Source organism: Sphaerodactylus townsendi, linkage group LG07, assembly GCF_021028975.2.
Source record: "Sphaerodactylus townsendi isolate TG3544 linkage group LG07, MPM_Stown_v2.3, whole genome shotgun sequence".
NCBI lineage: Eukaryota > Metazoa > Chordata > Lepidosauria > Squamata > Sphaerodactylidae > Sphaerodactylus > Sphaerodactylus townsendi.
The window spans coordinates 60014832-60037722 of NC_059431.1; the positions used below are offsets into that span (position 1 = coordinate 60014832).

Sequence of the window (22891 nt, forward strand, 5' to 3'; positions counted from 1 at the left end):
CCTATAGCAGCAAAAATATGCATTAATAAAACAACTGACTTTCCTGGAATAATCATTCTGGGCACAATCCACCAAGCCTTACTGCTGCACAACCTCACTAGTGAAAATGGATTGGAGAGAAATCAGTGAGTTCCACCAATACGTTTTATTTCTCATTGAGCTCAGGGCTCTTTTTTCACAGGGCTCTGCAATCATGGCAAAAGTGGTAATCCACTTTCAGCATAGTGCATCCTCAATTCATTTCAGTGATTATTCCATGAAGGGCTCTGTATGTGATCAGCTTAAATAAAGAGGGTTATACAGAAGCAGTGATTCTTCAATTATAATGTCAAAACGTAGTATTCATGAAGCCCAGCCAAAAGTTAACCAAATTTTACCATAACATTTCAATATAAATAGTGATTGTGGCCTCATATTGCCGTGGTGGCGAACCTTTGGCACTCCAGATGTTATGGACTACAATTTCCACCAACCCCTGCCAGCATGGCCAATTGGCCATGCTGGCAGGGGCTGATGAAAATTGTAGTCCATAACATCTGGAGTGCCAAAGGTTCACTACTACTGTCATATTGTTTATAACTAGAAATCCAAGCTGTTGTGTGGGATCTTCGCCACAGGAGTCCTACTAGTGCTGAAACAAGCTAGGCAATAGGACACCAATAAATGAAAATGGAAGAACAAAGAAATCTGACTCAGTGCTTGATACTGGGCTGAATGATCAACACACTGGCATAATCCAACACGTTGTCTTCCTATCATGTTCTTTGAAGATTTTGTGTACACATAACTATTCAGTTTACTTCACCCTACCCCTCCAGCGAATGTCATTATTCAAGCACTAGCTGAAGCTTTGTATAAAGTCTAAAGCATGGCCAGCATCAGCATACCTTGAGTTGGGGCATCTTCCAGGGGTCAGAGCCCAGGAACCCCCATCCACATATCTCCTCTGCTATCTAACTGCACTCCCTTCCCTCACCCACTTTCTTGCAAGCACTCTAAGGCTCCACCTCCTGTGCTCCTAGCTACCTGGGATTCCCACCACTGCCAGAGTGTACAGTTGGTGGTGGTCTTGGCAGTGGCACTCCCAAATCCACACTCTTCTCAGTGTCATGGAAGAAAGATCATGCAGATGGCTGGGGGGGGGGGGATCATGAGCAGGCAAGGAAGTATGCACAGGAGGATAGTGGAGTACATGTGCGAGGACAGGAAGAGAAGTATAAGTAGGGGGGATGGGAGGAGGGGGACCCTGAGCAGTTTCTGCCCTAAGCTCATCATCACATGGAACCTGCCCTGTATTGAAATTTCAAATGAAAGTTCAGAGTTCTCGCAACAGCTAGAAATAGTAATGAATAGAGTAATAGGTCATGTGAAAAAGCAAAACTGTAAACTATTAGCAGAAAATGGAACTGTCAGTAGCTAATTGAAAACTCCAGATAATAGCACATTGAAAGCTTTGTATTTTTCAAGTATTACTTGTGTACTATAATCTTTATGCTAAGAGATGAAATGGTTTATGTCAGTGGAAAAAGACTCAGATTATGTACGTCCCATCCACAGTTTGGCATCGCATTAGAACTGTCACAGTGAAACTTTAATTGATAGAAGAACGCTTCACCAATCTCCTTCCAGTTTAACTGATAACCTCTTTTCTGCTGGGAGGTAAAATGTATACTGATGTTGGATTATTGTTTCAACAAACCAATATTGTGAGAGTATTACATCCGAGTGATCGTAACACCGGATTTAGGGCAGGGGGTTCCAATCTTTTTGAGGCTGGGGGCACATTTGGAATTTTGACACAGCTTACTGAGCACAGCAACAAAATGGCTGTAACAAAATGGCTGCCGCAGGAGGTGGATCCAGCCATAAAAATGATTGCCACAGCTTAACTTTAGTAACACAGTGTAGATCCTTGTGAAGTGGTGGTAGCTGCTGTCAAAGCACTATTTAAAAAATTGGCACAGCCAATCAAATCTCCAGTTAGAAGTCTGGGCAAAAGCCCTACCTGGCCCCAACCACTCCCTAAAAACACTTGGTGGCCATCAGAAAGGGTATCAGAAGACACCATGGAGTCCATGGACACCCCTTTAGTAATCGCTGATTTCGGATAAAAAAGTGGGGCTGGAGGACTTAAAGCTGCCTTTCTTTTAGAAGGAAGCATGCTATTCTCCCATCATGCTTCAGAGCCAAAAGTCTCCTAGGCATGCTTCCTTCCATTTGATATTTCATAGATATCCACTAATGCATGCTTAAATCTAATTGATTTCATAACTGTGCTCCATCTATATTGCAGCTATTTTTCAATTGGATGTCTTTATAGCACATCAGTTTAAGCACCTTGTCTGAATTTCTATTGGGATCTATGTGGCTTTGATGTGAAATATATTATGTACAAGACTTTCTAGGAAGGTTGCTAATGCACTGAATTTGGGGTTCTGAACTCATAAAGTTGCATACAGAATTTAGTGGATTCTGGCAGGTTCCTTTGTGTGCTGGGTATCACAAGATATTGGTTGAGGCATGTAAAATGGTGCAGGATGGTACAACATAATACCGGATGACAGTGTTATCAACCCACAGTGGCTCTAGAAGCCTTTTGGTCAAACGTATGGAAGACTGACCATTATTATGACTAGTGTTGAAGAGTGTAATAAGGACTTCATGTGACTTGGTCAAGGAAACAGCAAAAAAAAAGGTACCCATATCTCTTTGGCAATGTATTGAAATACTGTCACAAAATACTGAAATACTGTCACAAAATACTGAAATACTGTCACAAATTTCTATTTGAGCCAGACAGTAAGCCTATATTGGTGGTACCAGTTAAACGGGTGAACCCAAATCCAGTAAGGCCAGGTCACCAACCTAATAGCTGCTACTTTAGTGATAGGTGAACTGCAAACATACAAGGGCATCCAATGGCTATATGAAAGTAATCTGGAGGACCAGGTTTGTTTTCCCACTCCTCCACTTAAAGCCTGCTGGGTGACCTTGGGCTAGTCACAGTTCTCACTGAACTCTCTCAGCCCCACCTATCTCACAAGGTATCTATTCTGGGGAGAGGAAGAGAAAGCAAAATGGGGTATAAAAACCAATTCTTTTTCTTCTAATACAAATCCTTGGATGATTTCAGACTGGATGGGTGACTTAGTTGCATTGTCTAATAAATACTGCAGAAAACTAAACCTGAACATAGAAAACTGTGACTGACTTATGTCTCAATAAAGGCATTTAGGCTCATCACTGTATCACACATGCAAATGCCCAATTCATGCCATCTAATCTTAAATATTATTCTGCAGATATATAGAACCTCAGTCCTAGAACATGAGTGTATTTGTAGAATAGTGCCACTGGGGGTTGGCTACATACAATCAAAAGAGCACTGATGCCAGTTGTAAGGAATGGTTTACCTTTTTTGACATATGTCTGTATGTACTGATGAGTTTTGGATTTTCTGTTCCCATTCCTGCTAACCACCATTTATTTTGTTTAGAATTTTCATTACCTTGTGGTCCATGTGTTGTTTCTTATGCAGTTTTTTAACATTTGTAACATATTTTAATTTTATTAATAATCATATGTATAAGATGTTGATGGGATCATGGACAACAATCATGCAAGCATAAATAGATATGGAATGCTAGTCAGTCCTTAGTTTTCCTGTTACCTCTACATATATCTATGTCCATATAGACTTCTACCTTTTGCCAAAGTCAGTCATAGTAATAAGTAATTAATATGACTTACTATGAAAAAAAGGTAGAATTCTATATGGACATAGATAGAATTTGTTATACAGAGATGCAAACAACTGCTATTCTGAATGGTTCCTGTACACTGCTGGATTAAGTGGAAGTTGCACAATAATAGAGTTTGGTGGATTGTGCTTTTAGTTTTTGTTTTACAATTTAAAAATCAAAGAACTGTATTTTTTAGAGTGGGCAGCTCCATAGATATTTTTGTTAGCCCATGGACAATACATAGAAAACCCACATATCTGAACTAATGTTAGATAGATATCTACAGGGCAAAAACTGAATAAATCCAGGTTTGTATAAACATTTGTTTCAAATCCGAAATTAATTAGAATTTTTGAAACAGTTTTGGCCATTTCAGTTACATTTCCTCTTACCCTAAAATGCATTTTTTTGTTTGTTAAATAATTTGGTGTTTATCCTGGAAGCAGTTGCAATTTAAAACACATCCAGAATTGGCAAAGATATTCCTAGGGGCTTTTTTGTTTGTTTGTTTTTTGCCCAGCCATTGACAAATTGACCCACTATTCCTTGAACCAGGAGTCAGAAATCCCTTTTCTCTTCTGTTTTTCTGCTGCAGAAATTCCCAACAATCCCATTTGGGGGGCTCCAGAAAGGGGTAAGCTGAAGCCGTCAATCATAGTGAATCATTTTTTTTTAACAAAAAAACCTATTTCATAATTTATTTTGAACTCAAAACTAGTTTTTAAAATGAACAATTGATTTACATCTTTTTTTTCTTTTTCTGTCATGTGCCATATGCAATGGTGTTTGATAGACTGTACATGTTCTTGGGTTATCTAGGTCTTGTCCTAACTAGTTTCATATGCAGTTTTTTACATTTGCAACATATTTTAATTTTGTTAGTAATCATATGCATAAGATGTTGATGGGATGATGGACAACACAATACGCATGCAAGAATAAGTAGATATTGAATGCTAAACAGTCCTTAGTCTTTCTGTTATCATGGAGTCTTTCTCTTCCTATACAGAAATATGCTTTGGGTCCTTCCATTACATTTCAGCAATAGGGTTAATATTTTTTAATAATGAGATTCTCTAGTACTTGGCGATCTCTTATAGAATGTGTAAACTTTGTGATTTTTTTTCCACCTTCATTCTACATAAATATTTGATCTTCCCAACTCCTTTGAAATTATTTAAATAAAATATTACAAAAATATCTAACATGAAAATATTAGTATCAATATTAGTCTCTTTATAGCACAGCTATGGAATAGTAACCAATTAAACAGTAAGCTGAATACAGCAGTAATTGGCAGAATCTTTTCTCAATGCTTGCAGATTTATTGATTTTTATTTATTTGTTTATTATTTGATTTATAATCTGCCCTTCCCAGACAAGTCAGACTCAGAGGGGTTTATATCATAAAAATCATTATCATTTTTTAAAAAGAAGTATGGATATACTTCATAATTTAAAACCACATCACAGTATTCTAAAAGCTGGAAATCTATTAGCAATAGCAAAACTTCAAAAATGGTTCAGAGAAAGGGAGAGAACAAAGAGAAGGGGAAGGATGGGAGTGGGAGGGGGGAGACAGTCCCCAGCCACAGACTTTGTGGGACACATCAAGCCCTTTCTGAACAGCACAGGGAAAGTGGGTTGCAGGTGGGATAAAGGAACCTGCTCTCCCTCTTGCCCCATTCACATGCCTCTGTGCAGGCAGCGACTGGAGCCCAAGGAGGCAATGCGGGCTGCCATTGCGCCTTCACATGAAGGTGCGGGTTTTGCTGCCCACTCACCTCCTGCCGATGCGTGGCCATGCATCACTGGGCCTCCACAGCCATGCTGCCTTGCTGGATGGCTCTGTGCAAGTGCGTGGCCACACAGATACAGGGACCTCTTAGCAGAACGCACAGCCATGGTGAGTACCCCCTACCTGAACCGTTTGCTTGCAAGTGGCTGCAACCTGGACTTTTTGAAATGTGCCGGGGCAGAGCGATTCATGTAAAATCCATTTTGGGGGGGATAACATGGGTCAGACCCGTGTTAGGGGCAGGAACCGTGCAAAGTTTTTCTCCCAAAATTGGTTTTTCACCGTCATTATTCCAAGGTAATTGGCCCAGGCGGAAAGGGCCTGAGTCTTATGGAACAGCAATGAATCTACAGACCAGGGCCAGGGACAGAGCTGAGAAGGCTGTAACTCTGACTGAGAATAGCTAGGGACCACAAGTCTTTATTCTTATATAAACTTAGATCCAGAATCAAAAAGGGTTTAGCTAAATTACTTTTATAATTGCTATTCTAATTTCAAGCTAAATTGCTTTTATCTGCCCTGTTGGAATGGATAAGAAAGGTGTAAATGTGTTCTCATTACCAGTATTATCACAACCCAGGCAAGCTGAAATATAACTGCTAGCAAACATTCATGCACATTTTTATCAACATCCTGTGCTTCGAATGTTGGAAAAAATATTATTTCAGCACAACACTATTGTAGAAAGGCATTTTGGAAACACTTCATCTATGGAAGGATGATAACCTGGAAAACGGTGCATTTGCCAGACATGTGGCCTTTTTTTTGTACTTGTTCCATAGCTGGTTGCACATGTTTCAGTGAGGTAGCTATTTAGAGTCAAAGAATGATGCAGTTTCACAGAATGTAAAATCAATCATGTTGACTTGCCTTTTAAAAAATTAAGAGATTAATTGCTTTTATTTAGAGACTTATTTGTTTATTGTGGTAGCAGTTAAAAATAGATAACCAGAGGCTAATAAATGCTAATGATCCCACTCACTCTCAGAAAATCAATTACTCATGATTATACCACATCTTAGTGGATTGTTCTGGAGCATTAGAATTTAGGAACAGAGAAATACTCAATTCTCATCCAACTTTGTTTTATCAGAGTTGGAATTTAAAAGCTAGCTTCATAAAAGATTTCCCAGTATGCAGTCTTTTTGATAATGACGGTAAGTAGGAGTAATTATTAGTATGAAATCCATGATTTTATATGGGCTTGTATTGTATGGTTGTGACCTTGGAGTTCCGCATGAGCTGAGGTTGTTCCAGTCAGTTCAACAGTAGGAAACTTGCTCCACATGTGCTTTTTTAAAAAACTATTGTTGTATATTTTAGGGCTGCTATATTCCGATTTCCCAGCCTCCAGCTATTCTTGGGCATCTTTCATTCCACAAGAGCAGCATTTTTTGTATGTTTTGGGATGTTTCAGGAAAATACTCCCACTTTGTTGTTGTATATATAAAGACTTAAACCCCACCTAGATTCCTACTGATTCAATCAGCAATAAACCTATTGAATATTCTAATGAAGACTTAATATCCCAATATTAAGAAAACCCAGCTCAATAAAAACTAATAAGTTTCTTTGCTTAGCTTGAAAGCCTGAATATTTCATTTTACATTTCTTCCTGAAAACGAGGTGAGAGGAAATCAGCTTTCAGTAAATCATTTTAGAATCTTGGAGGAAATCTAAGAAAGGCCCTGATTCTTCCTAGAGAAGCTGTTGTTTTTGGAACTAGTAGAAAAAAGCAACTGTAATAACTTAATGGCAGGCTTTGTATCAAGGTGTAGGAAATCTGTCTCTTTCCTCAGTCATCACATGCACTCATATACCCAACAGACTGTTTGGCTTTTTCCAGCAAGCATGAGAAAATATAATATTTTAAGCTGTTATTCCATTTATCCTTGGGACCGATTATTGTCATAACACAAATGACATTTTAGACAAACTCATCAGTCCATCAACAAATCTAAACCCTTCATGATCTATGGTGAACTGGTATCTATTCTAAGAACTCTTTTTTTCTTTGAAACCTGTAAATGACACTCAGAAATATTTTATAATGTAAGTAATTATAATAATATCGTATTGAACTATTGACCAAATCTAAGCTATTAATCAAGCTAAAAAATTCTTACAATCAGTGCTCTGAAGCACTGTAAAATAATAGTATTGGTGATCAGTGATGCAAGTAGTCACAATTAAGTAGTTCAGTTGATGAATGAGGGACACACTTTATTTTATACTTAATTGAATTGCTGTACATGCTCGGTCACAATTGTCTCCTTCCGTATAGCTGTGGCTTGGAGAAACACATTCTTAAACTGTGTGCTGCCTGCAAAAGTACAAACAGAAGTTCTTCCTTCATCTGCTGCCTGGCACAGAAACTGTGGACATGCCTAAGGATGAATCCTTAAATTTCTTAAGAGTGGTGTAAACAGAAAAAGTATTTCATTATATGAACTATGGAAAGATCGGGAATGTGCACTAACACATCAGAATATTTACCAAGTGTTTAGCCTATGATATGGAAATACTGGCAAAGTGCTGCTATATCACTCTATGAGAGTGCTCTGTGACCATCTGTAAATCTCAAATAGAGATGCACAACTGCAGTCACATTTCAGCTCAGGCCAGCATCTGTTGTGGAGAATGGCAGAAAGAAGGGCAACAGGGATGTGAGCCGGCAGATAACTCTGTAGCCTTTCCTCTTTCCCATGCCCTGGAGTCAGCACAGTGACTGGCTGATGCTGAGTCTGCATGCACCACAGAATGAGGTAGCAGAATGGGGGGATGGAAAAAAGCACAGTACCTACTTCAGACTTTTAAAAAAGTGCTTTCCAGTAATATAGGCTCCCTGCAAATGAAAACCTGCTGCATGGCAAGATGAGAGCTGAAGTTTTTTGTGCTAGTTTTAAATTACAGTTTTTAAAAAAAAATGTGGGAGAGCATTCAGCACTAGTATCACCCAGTGGACTGAAGAGATATCAACCATCCTATCACCTCTGCATTGCATCATCTCATTTCACATCATTTATATGTATTTATTTGTTTACAATATTAATAATCAGCCTTCTCACTGGGACTCTGGGGAGACTACATGAAATAAATCTGCACAATCTTTATTTGCTTTATTTATACCCCATTTTTCTCTGCAATTGGAATCCACACAGCCCATTGTTCTCTCGTCCATCTTATCATCACAATTCCCCCTATCTGAATGTGAAGTAAGTCAAAATAGAATACTTTGAATTCTGGGCAGAAATCCTTGTTCAGCCTTCTTCTTTTTATAGATAGTTACATTCAGCATATGATATTCTCCTAAAGAAGGGTTCTGCATTGGAATTAATTATTTTTTTGGAATTGGAATTTTTCTGCATTGGAATTAATTATTTTTCTGGAATTAATGACTGTTCTGTATCCCTTCTACAGTGTCCTTTGCATCAGTGTTTCTTGTTTTAGTTTTGAGACTGAGAGGCAATCACAGAATGTCAGTAGCAAAGGAGACATAATGGTCTGGAAGGAGGAAGAAGGGTAGATATAGAATTTGTCCTCTGCATTCAATAATCCTTAGCAAAATATTAATGAATAAAGAGGAAAATATAAATAAGTAAATATAACATTGGTTTTGTTACCTATTCTTCTGTGGGAAGATTCTATCACTTTTGCTGAAATTTAGTATCCATTTACCTTAGGATTGCTCCTCATGTGTTTTTATTTTAGAATGAAACTGTATGGAAATTAGGAGGAAAAGCAGCATATTTGAATGGAAATAGTCTCACTAATGGAAAGGAAACAAAATAGCTGGTTTTAAAATCTGTCTTCCTTTGCAAACAAATCCCTTTCAAAGCAAATAACATATTTTATGTGGACTGTGATATGCCAAGAGTTTCATTTATGCAGATTAACTTGGAGCATTACAATGCCATTTAGTTTCGTTTTGGCTGAAGACTAATATTGTGGCTACACTACATTTCCATGAGAACTGAAGGAGCAATATAGGGTGATAGCATGCTTCAAAAAAGGCTATATTGTGTCATTTCTGATCAGGACACCTGCATAAATTAGTATTAATTAATACGTGAATTAGAATTATCTGGTCAGAATACCCATAGGTTGCCTTCTCTTGTGTCTAACTTTCAACAGTCTGATTGCGGTAAAACTGTACCCATCCTGATCTATTTTTACACGACATAGAGTCTTTTCAAACAAGACTATTGATGATATTGGCTAGCCTCGGCCCTGATGTTAGTCAGTACACTAATTCACATCACCACTGGATTGTAGTCCAGAGATCATATAACACATTTGATATGTTCTTGTGAACTTGGGAAGGTAAGAAACCCACAGAATCCTCACTGGGCTCACTGTGTATATTGTCACGATGTTTTGTTACAAGTAGCTGTGGACGAGACTTTATCTGTTATGTTAAAAAAGGAAAAGTCTCCTGAGTCATGTTGCAAATTTGGACCTGGGGCATCAACTGAACATTCAAAGCTGGAGTGTCTTTTGTGTGCCTGGTGCTTGACACTATTTATGCAAAGCCACATCCAAAATGTGCTTGTCCCATCCTTTCTTTAACACACTGAAATAGGAGTACAAGCAGAAGTCCACTACAGATACAGTAAACAAGGTCAGCTTCTGATATGTTAAGCGCATGCCCAAAGCCTCTGTATGGATATTATTAAATGAATGAATAATAGAATTTCATGATGCTGTTAATATGACTCTGGATTCCCAAAGCAGCAATGATTTTCAGTATGTAAATAATATTATATGATATTATTATAATAGGGCATTTATTCCATATCCAGATGGATACTATTGCTGGTGAGAAAGAACAGGGATACTATTCCTGGTGAGAAAGAACAGGGGGAGAATTAGACTCCATGCCATTCTTGCAGGCCTTTATTGGGAATCTTCTTTGGTAATCTTTGGGAATCTGCTTGTCTCTGAGTGAAACAGAATGATGTATGAAACTGTCCGTGGAGGGGGGGGGGGGGTACCAACATGGATTCTTCTAAGCATATAAAGTCACAGCATTTCATATTGTCAGAAGAATGCAAGTTGACAATTTTGTTAATTCTAGTACATTACATTAGCATTTTTATAACTTATATTTTCTCAGTTTTTTTAAAGACTGGAGCAACAGAAGGGAAGCCCATTCTTATATTCCCTTTTGGAAATTAGCATTTCAGAATTTAGGCTTCACCACCCAAAACATTTTTCACATGCTTCAATTAAGAAAGTAGTGATCACATTGGGTGTTTCTATTTTCTGCAGGCCCTATCAGTGTGGACACTGCTCCCAATCCTTCTCCCAACCTTCAGAGCTACGGAACCACGTAGTCACCCATTCCAGTGACAGACCTTTCAAGTGTGGCTATTGCGGTCGTGCCTTTGCTGGTGCTACTACCCTCAACAATCATATCCGGACACACACAGGGGAGAAGCCCTTTAAGTAAGTAACCAAAGGATCAGACGAGCAGGAAGGGACTTAGACAACAGGACAAGTCAGTTAATTCCAGCCTTAGGATGGGTCCTTTGGGAATTCAAGGTCTGAATGCCAGATAGGGTAGACCCTGCAATCCTACAAGTACTGCTCCTGAACAAGCCATATTCATTTTCAATGGCATTTATTCAGGATCAGCGTTTCAAGGATTATACCAAATCACTAAAAATGACCTTAAAATCAGAAAGACACTAGGATCATATGATGCTGATATAGACATATTTATTTATTTATACATTAAATTTATTAACCGCCCACCCCCGAAGGGCATATGACAAACACTTGTAAACTAATCATAAAGAGGCCACTTGTTTTACAAAAGTAACTTTCAGTAACAAAACCTGTTCAATAAATTCATATAAATATATTGGGAAAATAAAAAGTCAGATCAATCCATGTAACAGCAAGTGAGAAAATTACATCCTGTTGAATGCCAAAATTTGGAGTTGCCAAGAGAGTAGTTTTGCTTGCATGCATTATATAAAAAGACAATATTTTGAGAACACCCTAAATGGCTAAAATTGTTATGCAATTTAGCATTATTTTAAAAAGCAACAGTTATAAGACCATGCAGTATGTTAGAGTATAATTCAAGTCAAGATGTCTCTGGCTCAACCTGTTCCTTCTCTGACTCATGGCAGGATCTGGCCCAGGGATCAGCTAAAAGTGGAGAAGTGATTGCAGGTCTGTGAACAGAACCAAGAGAAAGATGTCACTGAGCTTGGAATATGTCCAACGTTCGAACACTGACAGTTCATAAGAACATAAGAACATAAGAACTAGCCAGCTGGATCAGACCAGAGTCCATCTAGTCCAGCACTCTGCTACTCGCAGTGGCCCACCACTTTGGGAGCTCACATGCAGGATGTGAAAGCAATGGCCTTCTGCTGCTGCTGCTCCTGAGCACCTGGTCTGCTAAGGCATTTGCAATCTGAGATCAAGGAGGATCAAGATTGGTAGCCATAGATCGACTTCTCCTCCATAAATCTGTCCAAGCCCTTTTTAAAGCTATCCAGGTTAGTGGCCATCACCACCTCCTGTGGCAGCATATTCCAAACACCCTAATCACATCGTTGTTACAGGTGAAGAAGTGTTTCCTTTTATTAGTCCCAATTCTTCCCCCAGCATTCTTTTCACAATGAATGCCCCCTGGTTCTAGTATTGTGAGAGAAGAATTTCTCTCTGTCAACATTTTCTACCCCATGCATAATTTTTATAGATCATCTCAATCATATCCCCCCTCAGACGCTTCTCCTCTCCAAAACTAAAGAGTCCAAAGCGCTGGCAGCCTCTCCTCATAAGGAAGGTGCTTCCAATCCTTCAATCATCCCCTTCGTTGTTCCTTATCTGCACTTTTTCTATCTCTTTAATATCCTTTTTGAGATGTGGCGACCAGAACTGAACACAGTACTCCAAGTGCGGTCGCACCACGGCTTTATATAAGGGCATGACAATCTTTGCAGTTTTATTATCAATTCCTTTCCTAATCATCCCCAGCATAGAGTTTGCCTTTTTCACAGCTGCCATGCATTGAGTTGACATTCCCATGGAACTATCAACTAAGATGCCCAAATCCCTTTCCTGGTCTGTGACTGATAGCACTGACCCTTGTAGTGTGTATGTGAAGTTTGGATTTTTTGCCCCTATGTGGATCACTTTGCATTTTGCTACATTGAACTGCATTTGCCATTTCTTAGCCCAATCACCTAATTTATCAAGGTCCGCTTGGAGCTCTTCGCAATCCTTTGTGGTTCTTTGTGGTTTACCCAGTTCAACCTAGCCATATTTCTTTTTTATTTATTAAAACATTTCTGTCCTGCAGGATGATTACATTTTACATATTCCTCTCATGTACTGTCATAACTGGCAGTGCTGAATTCCAGTCAGAAATACAAGTAGTCACATGCTTAGTTATTGCACAAAATATCTGAGGAACAAATCTTTAATGCATTTCTTAATGCTTAGTGGCATACAAGGAACAGATAAATTAGGCTGCCCATGAAAGATCCCTTTCAGATTACTATGAAAGATGCCCTAACCTGGATGGCCCAGGCTAGCCCAGTGTCAAATTTCAGAAGCAAAGCAGGTGAGCCCTGGTTAGTACTTAGATGGGAGCTCACTAAAGAAGTCAAGATGGCCATGGAGAAGTAGGCAACAGCAAACTACCTCTGAATATATCTCACCTTGAGAATCCTATGGCTGTGACTTGACACCACTTTCCATGACTATGGAAGATCACTAATTTTCAAAATCCTAGCAATTGCATAAGTAAAATGAATATCCAATTCTTCTGTTATTTTGGGGGGGAGGGGCGAATGGGAAAAGTCAAGGAGCATCTCCTTTTTTCCTTCCCCTTCCTCCCCACACTATTTCCTCTTTTCTTCCCCCTGGCAGATGCCATATTATCCCCTTTCCTTGCTTCATTTTCTACTTCCCACCCACAAATTAACAATTTATCTGCCCCCCCCCCCCATCTTCAACAGTATATATCTACTTATTTGCTTTCTTCACAATGGGGATCTAAAGCAGCATACACCATTCTCTTCTCATCCATTTTATTCTCACACCAACCCTGTAAGGTAGGTTAGGCTGTGTGACAGGTCCAAGGTGTGATTGACCCAGCAGGCTTCCATGGCAGAGTTGGGGTTCAAACCTTGGTCTTCAAGATCCTAGTCTGAAACTCTACACAAACTGTTTACCCAGTTTAATAGTTTAATACGGCCAAAGACCAGGAAAAAAAGGGGGAAAATACATATCCATGACAACAGAGTACAATAATTATTAAATTATTAGCTAATTAAATACTTAATTAACTTTCAGTTCGTTCCCTGACTAAGTTTGCTACACAAACTGTATTTCATAGGGTGGCTGCTGTTGAACAGCAGCAAAGAGCCACGCCTGGGTAAGTCATGCAAGCTGGGTGACATCAAATTCCCGAGTGGTTGCTGGCAGGCCTGGCCCCAAGGAGTCCTCCCTCAAAAACCAAAACAGCCCTAGGAAGGGTCCTGCCCTTCCTTGCACCTTTTCCTGACAGAAGCCATGCCTGAAAGGCTGGCAGTACACTTGTAGTTGTTGTTTTTAAATTCAGGGTTTTTTTTGTAATCCTAGGCTATTTTTCAGATTTGTACTAAGAACTGATTCATAGCTGAGAATCTGCTCATGACTCTAATCTTGATTTAAGCATCCACAGATTTGACCACACTGAGATCCAGATATATTGATGATGTATTTTTGTATTTACTTATTTTACAAAATGTATACCCTGCTTTCCTGCCCTCGTAAGTGCTACTAAGGCAGTTAACAAATTAAAATATATGTAATAAAATCACATATTAAAAACCAGTAAGATAAAAATACATCACTGGAATAATTAGAAGGAAGGCTGAAATATATGAAACAACATAAAAAAATTAAAGCATTTGACAGGAAGGAGGGATCTTGAGGGAATGCCAAACAAAACAAAAGTCTTCTCCCACTGGCAGGAGATGGCAGCAAAAGGGGCAGACAAATCTTCCCAGGGAGAAATTTCCAGAATTTTTGTGCCATGACCCAGGTTGCCTCCTGTCAAATCTCAGAGCGAGGGGAACCGGGGCTTCTGAAGATGCCAATAGTGGTTGAGTTGGTTCATAAGGGAGTAGGCAGTCTTCGAGGTATGTTGGTCTCAAGCAATATAGGGCTCTAAAGGTCAACACCTGCACTTGTATAGCTCTCAGAAACAGATTGAGAGCCGTGATAGATAGGCCAAGACTGAATGATACCATCCGTATGACCAGTCAGTATCTTGGCTGCAGCTTATGCACCAATTGAAGTTTCGAAGCCATCTCAAGGGCAGCTCCAGGCATAGTACACTGCAATCTGATATAGACATAACCAGGGCTTATGCTACATTGATGTGTCTTAAGAGTTCATGAGCAGTAGAACTTACTCTATTATCCTACAGACCCTATTCTGCTGCACTTTCTGAGGTATCTGGGTAGAAATGGGCACCTGAGATCTCCACCTGGCATGTGCCTCCCACTTGGCTTTCTCAATACTGGAGGGGGTTTTCTTTCCCTCTTAATTCAATTGTTGCCACAACCTGACCTTAGGAATTGCCCACAGAGAGGACCAGGGCTCCCAACTTTGTCTGAGATCTCACCTCTATGTCACTCACTATCAAACATCTGGTTGCCATTGACAAAGTAGCCACTCACCAACTGACTGTCCCCACCCCCCACCCCGGTGTTCCTTTTTAAAATTGTCTGCTCATAATGATGAAGATGTGATGTGGTGCAAAGAACAATTACCAGCATTAAAATAAAGTGTTTATTAAAAAGAAAATGAATGCATGCATGATCTCAGTACAGAACCAGATTGATCAAGGGATCCAAATAAAAAGGGTAAAATGCAATTCCTCTGTCCCTGCTTCTGTACATAACCTAGTGGATCACAGTATAATAAGGGTTAGAGGTTATGGTTGTTCTAAAGGGTTCCCATTATCTTGAAGTCACTGCTCAAGTGTGCAGGCCAACACATAGCAAAGGTTACTGCTAACAGACCTCAGGTCAGAGTTCTGTCTGCTTCAGTGGAATTAGCAAAGAAGTGACTCTCTTCCTCACTCCCAGGAATTTTATCAACTCTGTTTCGCCTCCAACTGACTAGGTTAGGTGAGGTCAAAGAAGGTTTTTCCTGAAGTCTCCAGAATTTTTTTTATGAAGTCTTTCTAGGATCTTGGTTCTCCAAATTTCTGTTCCCTGCAAGAGATCACCGATCTTGCTGGAGGGGTTCGTGTGTGTGATTGGACTATCTCATTGTGTCTGCCAGGCCAACTGTTTGTACATCTAAAGGCTTGGTGGATGAAGCTGGTGGCAATTAACCTCCCAGCTTGTATTGTGCCAAGAGAAAGAAAATTTTAAAAACTTAATGTGAAGGTTTTACTCAGTTCCAACCTCCAAAAAATGAATTTTCCTCAAGTTCTTTTGTATGCTTTTGTTTTGTTATTGTTTCTTTTGTTGTTGCTTCGTGGTTATGATTCTATTTTGTTATCACTTACCATTGGTTACAGTGAAAGACACCCCCCCTTTAGATACAGACTTTTCAAAATGGTTTCCCATCCAAATTTGGTTTTCCATCCAAATTAGATAAAATACATAGGAACTTACTTAGGACATCCATGCTAACAAATTTCAGACATACTGAATAATAGAAACCCCATTTTGAAATAATGGAACACACCATGTTTAACATAATAACGAAAGAATAGAGGAAAACAAACAAAAGAAAATCATATGGGTTTTTTCATTATAACGTGTTTAGGTAGGGAATTTGTTTCTTTTTATATCGTAAGAATTATGAAATATCTCATTTTTGTAATTGTAATTAATAGCAAAAGAAATAGAAAAGTCTACTGATCATAAGGGTGTTGTCAATGGATAGTTCTTGTCAGACTGTTTCAAGTATACAAGAATTAAACTTTAGCATAATGCCACTTATGTTGTCTGATCAATGTGGACCCCCAACCTCAGAAACAGTGTGGAGGAATGCAGTCTCAGTTTCTTAACTGGCATGGGTAAGATAATAAGCATTCAGGATCTTGATTTATTAATGTTTGCTTAACCCATTGCTAGCAACAGTTTCCCAAGTAAAGTTAACCCAAGCAATGGCACAGGCAAGACTCTTGTTCTTCTGCTATGGTGGAGCACAGAAAGAATAGAAGTAGTGTGTCTATTCTGCTATAATCCCCTATTTCATGGTCTCATTCAACTATTTTTCTGAGTTGGCAGTTGATGTTCGGTGTAAGAGGCATCCATCTCAAAAATTTGAGAGCGGTTCTCATAAGCAAGCTGCTTATAATCACTTGGGTTGCATGATTTTGAAAGCATAGGTGCCATGCATTCAAGCAAAAAGAAAAGTCCTGATTCCCAAAATCCAGTCCGAATCCAAAAATAGAATGCAATGCTGCAGTGTCAACAAATGGCATACACTGAGCTATTATGTTGCATTAAGATAACCTATTGAAAGCAAAGCCAAAAAACAGTGCCAGCAATCAGATTGATTTTATGTAGTTGCTGTGTAAATAGATTTTAGTAATTAATTGTGGAGGCTTCCGGGTCAAAATGGAAAATAGATTTCTTTTAATGTTAAGGTGTTACTTATGTGTAACCTTGTTGACTCCACTTACACTCCTCCCTTAACATCCAGTTTTTGTCATGTTTCCAATAAAGCGGCAACTTTCCTAATTTAGAGTCATTACTACATTTTTAAAGGATTTGGTTCTTTTTTGCTGTTGTTATTTTCAGAACATCTAGTGTAGCTTCATTACAATTCTATTAATAAAATTAGATCTTAAGACATACAGGATGACAGGCACGTGTATATGAATTACACTGATTTGGCTTTGTACAATGTGCATTATTGCCTATTGAAATAACCAGGACCTGCTTTCCATATTAATACTAGCGAGAATGCAGAGAGAAACACAGGACAGAGTTTTGTGTGAGATAAATATAATTGTTCAAGAAATTAAACATTTATTAATAAATGTAGCTATGAACCATTTATATACCAATGAAGATGAACGGATGTACTAGGTCTTCTCAAAAGTAATATCAATGTCAGATGTAGCATTTGCCCTTTCCTACAGTTTAAATAAAAACTGAGGTTGTCCATTGTCTATAAAACTACTTCAGCTGTCCCATCAAGTTGACCAAGCATGAACAGAAAGATGTTGTACCAAGCTCCAGATGCCATTATAACTCATAAAGTTGTGGATTTTACTCTGCAATTATGGTTTAGCTTAGTAGTACCATCCTAGCATTGGGGGAAGCTCCTGTGTGCCTGCCATGCCTTTAAGTCTTATTATGGGTGCAGAGTGAAGTATGCTAATTCAGAAGTCCTGTATTACTCAATAGGGTTAACTCCCAAGAAAGTGCAGCCTGTGCATGCTGCCTGGAAGCTAATAGAAAAATTCTCAAAAAAATTTTCATACATCAGGTGTACCATGGAAGGCCCTTATCAAAATTCCAGATGATATGGTCATCTCTTTTATGTGGTACTATGGTATAACTGACACAATAATAACCTGTCTAGTAAGACAGTGATTGACAGGTTATTATTGTGACATATATTTACATCCTATTGCTACCTAAGAATGATACACTGGGGTAGAGACTTCTTTGTTTTCAAATAGATGAGAGTAGGCACAAGTTGAATGTATTCAGGTATGTAGGATTATAGGTAAGGTAATGGCAGTTTCAAATATTAATAGAGCTCAGTGAGTCAGGTTGCATTAACTAATCCTAGACTTGAATTGATTCCAGAGCTGCCATGATTTAAAAAAAAAATCATAATTTGCAAGTTTGTCAGACAGTGAAAGGTAGTATATTTTGACACACTAATCCAGTAACTAATCAGTTTTCTAATAAACAATCAGCAATACACTAATGTGTCATCAGCATTTCAGGAGCTCTGGAGAGGGGAAGATCTGCACATAGACGTTAATGAATACACCAAAAATCATTAGGTGATCAATACTTCTGAGTTATTTTCATTGAGCTGATAGGTCTGATACATTAGAGCTGACATTTTACATTTGTCAACATCACAGTGCAGTTTTTAACAGCAGAGCAACCTGCTAAAATATTCCAAGAGAGACAATAAAAGAAACACAACTTAAACATGTTGACATCCTAGGCTGAAACAGCAGGTGAGATGAATGACTATTTGAATCATATGTTCCTCAAACCATAATTTCCCTAAAAATAATTAATAGGTACTTTATAATATTTTGTATTATATATGCTGATCAAGGACCCTCGGATCTCTTGGTTAAAAGCTACAGTGTTTACTACAATGCAGGACTGTTGTTATTTTTCCAGGTACAGCATCCCAAAAAGAGGGAATAATTTTACATTTGCATACAAGTTACAGTTATGTCCACTGACAAGGATTGGCTGGCATTCAGGGTTCTCTTTCTTTTCAATAAATACAGTAATTCTTCAGTAGTCCTCTGCTGTAAAATGTTTAAGACTGAAGGTTCTATTTACTGTTCATAGATATGCCTTTGGAGCAATTATATTTGCCACTCATAGGCATCATGCAGCATCAATTAAATCCAAATAATTTCTATGAACATCACATTAAAATTATCTAGCACAGTCTATTTAAATCTTCTGTTAAACAATCCCCCTTGAAATCAATAGTACCTGTGCAAAATGTACATGTATAGCCTCATCAAGTGTTCAAAGTGGTTATAAAGAAGTCACACTATGGTAAAGAATTAATCATTTGGACGAGTGTATTCTCATATGGATGAGTCTGTTTGACTCTTCTCAAAGTTCTGGTTAATCTTCAGAGTTCACTGTCACTCCTGACCACCTTCTTCCACTCAGTAAAGCAAATCCTGCTCCTTGATATGCTGAGGTTCTAGGGCCAAGGAAGCATACCAACAGTAGAAATGAAGAAAAAAATTAGGAAGGCATGACCAACAGGACAGAGCATGCTTTCTTGCCTACTTTGTGGTCATATTGGCAACAAATCAATGTTATTTCTTCACCTCCATTGCATCTGCACAAAGCTGTCAACCACAGTTTGTCTTAAATGGCGAAGGGTCTTCTTTGTCAGCCTCTTCTTGATACTTACACACATTACACAGAATGTAATTCTGCTGTGATTGATTTGCAGGACATTTCACAGATAAAATCACTCACAGTCATTCCAGCTTGTATGCCTCTATTTCTATTGGACAGCCTCAAAATGAGTTCACTTTAGTTATGGTTGATGTATTGTAGTTGCAATGTAGTTGTGGCCTGAGGCTGCTGACAAGAAGAAATGTGGCTTACCTCAATGTTTGGCCATTTTCCATCCTGGCTTATTCAATTGTAGAAAGAGTTACACTGTTCTGTCCAAGGGTTAAATACTTCTTTCAAGGATGCTATGGGCCCTTCCCCACTTTTAAAATAATGCGCAGGCCTACCGGTTTCGTAAAACGCTGGCGTTTTTGAGCGCGCAGTCACAGTCCCCACTGCAGCAGCTCCTTCGGAAGACCTTTTGAAAACCGCGAACCTGGCGCGGCGTCAGAATTCTTGCATTCCCCCACGGCCGCGCGCTACTCGTTGGTGGTCAGGGCGGGTCTCCAATCACTCCAATCTGATTGGTCCGTGTGCCGTTGATGGGCAGGGGGCAGATCTGCTCCTCCGATTAGTCTGCTGTCCACACCGAAGTCGAACAAATTTTTTTAAAAGCGAAGCTGAAGACACGCCCACACATCTAACGCGACAGTCGTCCCTTGCAATTCCATAAATATTGCAAAAACCTTGCGGGGACGCCCGTCCATTACTCGACATTTGCTTTTTTAAATCCACAATTGTCCGCAGGCGCGGTGGAAATCACAATTGCTTTGACCATGCCGAAGAACCTCTGTTCACTGCCTTGTATGCGAGTAGACGAATAAAAGTGGGATCAGGCAGTTTTTTCGCTTTTGGCGCAGGGCGGCTGGATAGATCGCGAACGAAAATGCCTCTCCCCTTTTGGCTTAATGTCACCCCCTCGAATGTTCTAATAAATCCATCGAACTAATAATCGAATGAACGTATCAGTTTAATGAATGAATAATCGAATCGAGCAGATGAAAATGGCCGCGTGCACTCAAGGCTGCTAGCTTCCTGGCTACCAGTAAAGAAAATGGGGGAAGAAGACGATGCGCGCGCAGTGCGCACGCCCCGCCTTCGCGTGATTGGACGGGATGGGGCACGTCACTCAGAGCGGCGGGAAGTTGGAAGTCGGAAACCCCGGGGTGACCACCCGCCCTTCCCCACAACCCCGCGCTCTCCGCGAGGTTATTGAAAAGGTTCAGTTTTCCAGAGGAGCGGAAAACCGCGCGTTAAGGAGGCGCGAGAGCGGCTGCATCGGGGCGGCTGCGTTGTCGCCGCCCCAGTAGTGGGGAGTACCGCGGGACCCCGCGGTACTTCCGTAGAGAAGCGCGCGGCATAAGGTAAGTGGGGAAGGGCCCTATGATTGCCTCCAAGTGGGTGGATGTGAAAACTCTCACAGAAACCATTGAAAATAATATTAATTACTATTGCTTGGTTGGAAATAACTCTTTATGAACAAATATGATGGAATGGATTATTACCATGCTGATGATACAATTCTGGTTCTCATTTTCAGCAGAGTGGTGCCAGTGTCTGGGAATAGATGGGCTAGATAAGCAAGAATAGACAAGTAAACTAAATCCAATCTATAAAATGCTGATATGCTGATATGACTAGTTAAGAACATAAGAATGAACCTGCTGGATCAAACCAGAGTCCATCTAGTCCAGCACTGGCAGTGGCCCACCAGGTGCCTTTGGGAGCTCACATGCAGGATGTGAAAGCAATGGCCTTCTGCTGCTGCTGCTCCTGAGCACCTGGTCTGCTAAGGCATTTGCAATCTGAGATCAAGGAGGATCAAGATTGGTAGCCATAGATCGACTTCTCCTCCATAAATCTGTCCAAGCCCTTTTTAAAGCTATCCAGGTTAGTGGCCATCACCACCTCCTGTGGCAGCATATTCCAAACACCAACCACATGTTGCGTGAAGAAGTGTTTCCTTTTATTAGTCCTTATTCTTCCCCCTAGCATTTTCAATGTATGCCTCCTGGTTCTAGTATTGTGAGAAAGAGAGAAAAATTTCTTTCTGTCAACATTTTCTACCCCATGCATAATTTTATAGACTTCAATCATATCCCCCCTCAGACGTCTCCTCTCCAAACTAAAGAGTCCCAAACGCTGCAGCCTCTCCTCATAAGGAAGGTGCTCCAGTCCCTCAATCATCCTCGTTGCCCTTATCTGCACTTTTTCTATCTCTTCGATATCCTTTTTGAGATGTGGCGACCAGAACTGAACACAGTACTCCAGGTGCGGTCGCACCACGGCTTTATATAAGGGCATGACAATCTTTGCAGTTTTATTATCAATTCCTTTCCTAATTATTTCCTAATTAGTTGGGACTGAGGCATCAGCCTGTGCTAGAGGTGCTGCACTCTCACATTGTCCTTGAGCAACCCAATCCATAGGAGGTAGCAATAGAGCAGCAGGTGGAGACAGCACCATGACAGTCCTTGCCTTTGGATTTCTGGACTGTGACCATAATAAAGATTGATTGATTGACTTTTAGATAGGTACACAGAACTATGTACAACTCATATCACCTTTAGCGATCTTCAATAACAGTGAAAGTTGCACACCTTCCTTGAAAAGGGAGATCTTACCTCAGTTAACCATTGAAATCATGGCCAGTTTAGATTACTGCAATGTAACACTACCAGGAGATGACCTTGAAAATTGTTTGGAAACTATAAATGGTTCAAAATGCAGCTGAACAACTTTGAGATAGTAAGGATTATAAGGAATGTACTCCCAAATACTTACCCTAGCTGGCAGTTCATAGATTGTCACAACTCCAGCCTGGTACTTAACTTTTAAGTGCTAAATCACCTAGGACTAAGGTATTTAAAGGATTATTAAGCAGATACAAAATTTGTTATTAAGAGTTTTAAGAAACATATTTTAATCAATACGTTAATTTTCATCTCATTTCCTCTTTTTGTTCCCTTTTTACTGTTTAGACAGTTGATATGGCCAAGAATCACTCTCCTCCTTTCTGCCTTCCCCAGTGGCTCAGACATTCTTTCTGATGCATCGGAACAATACTGTCTAACACCTTGGATTTACTGGCCCCTTCCACACATGCAGAATAGTGCACTTTCAATGCACTTTGCAGCTATGCGGAATAGCAAAATCCACTTGCAAATAATTGTGAAAGTGGATTGAAAGTGCATTATTCTGCACGTGCAGAAACGGCCACTTTTTCCCACAGTGCACCAAAGCAC

General features: G+C 39.6%; 1 protein-coding gene across 4 annotated transcripts in view; it reads left to right on the forward strand.

Annotated features, from left to right (window-relative positions):
* PRDM6 (PR/SET domain 6) overlaps positions 1–22891 on the forward strand; it is a 110361-nt gene that overhangs the window by 84641 nt on the left and 2829 nt on the right. The window contains exons 7-8 of one of the 4 annotated variants that reach the window (XM_048504558.1): positions 4339–4377; positions 10813–10989. The exons of 1 other annotated variant lie outside the window; for it this stretch is intronic. In XM_048504558.1, the coding sequence (XP_048360515.1) occupies positions 4339–4377; positions 10813–10989 (216 nt within the window). Of the gene's footprint in view, positions 1–7; positions 63–4338; positions 4378–10812; positions 10990–22891 lie in introns of those variants that run through there. 2 more of the 4 variants (XM_048504559.1, XM_048504561.1) reach the window with 2 other exon arrangements.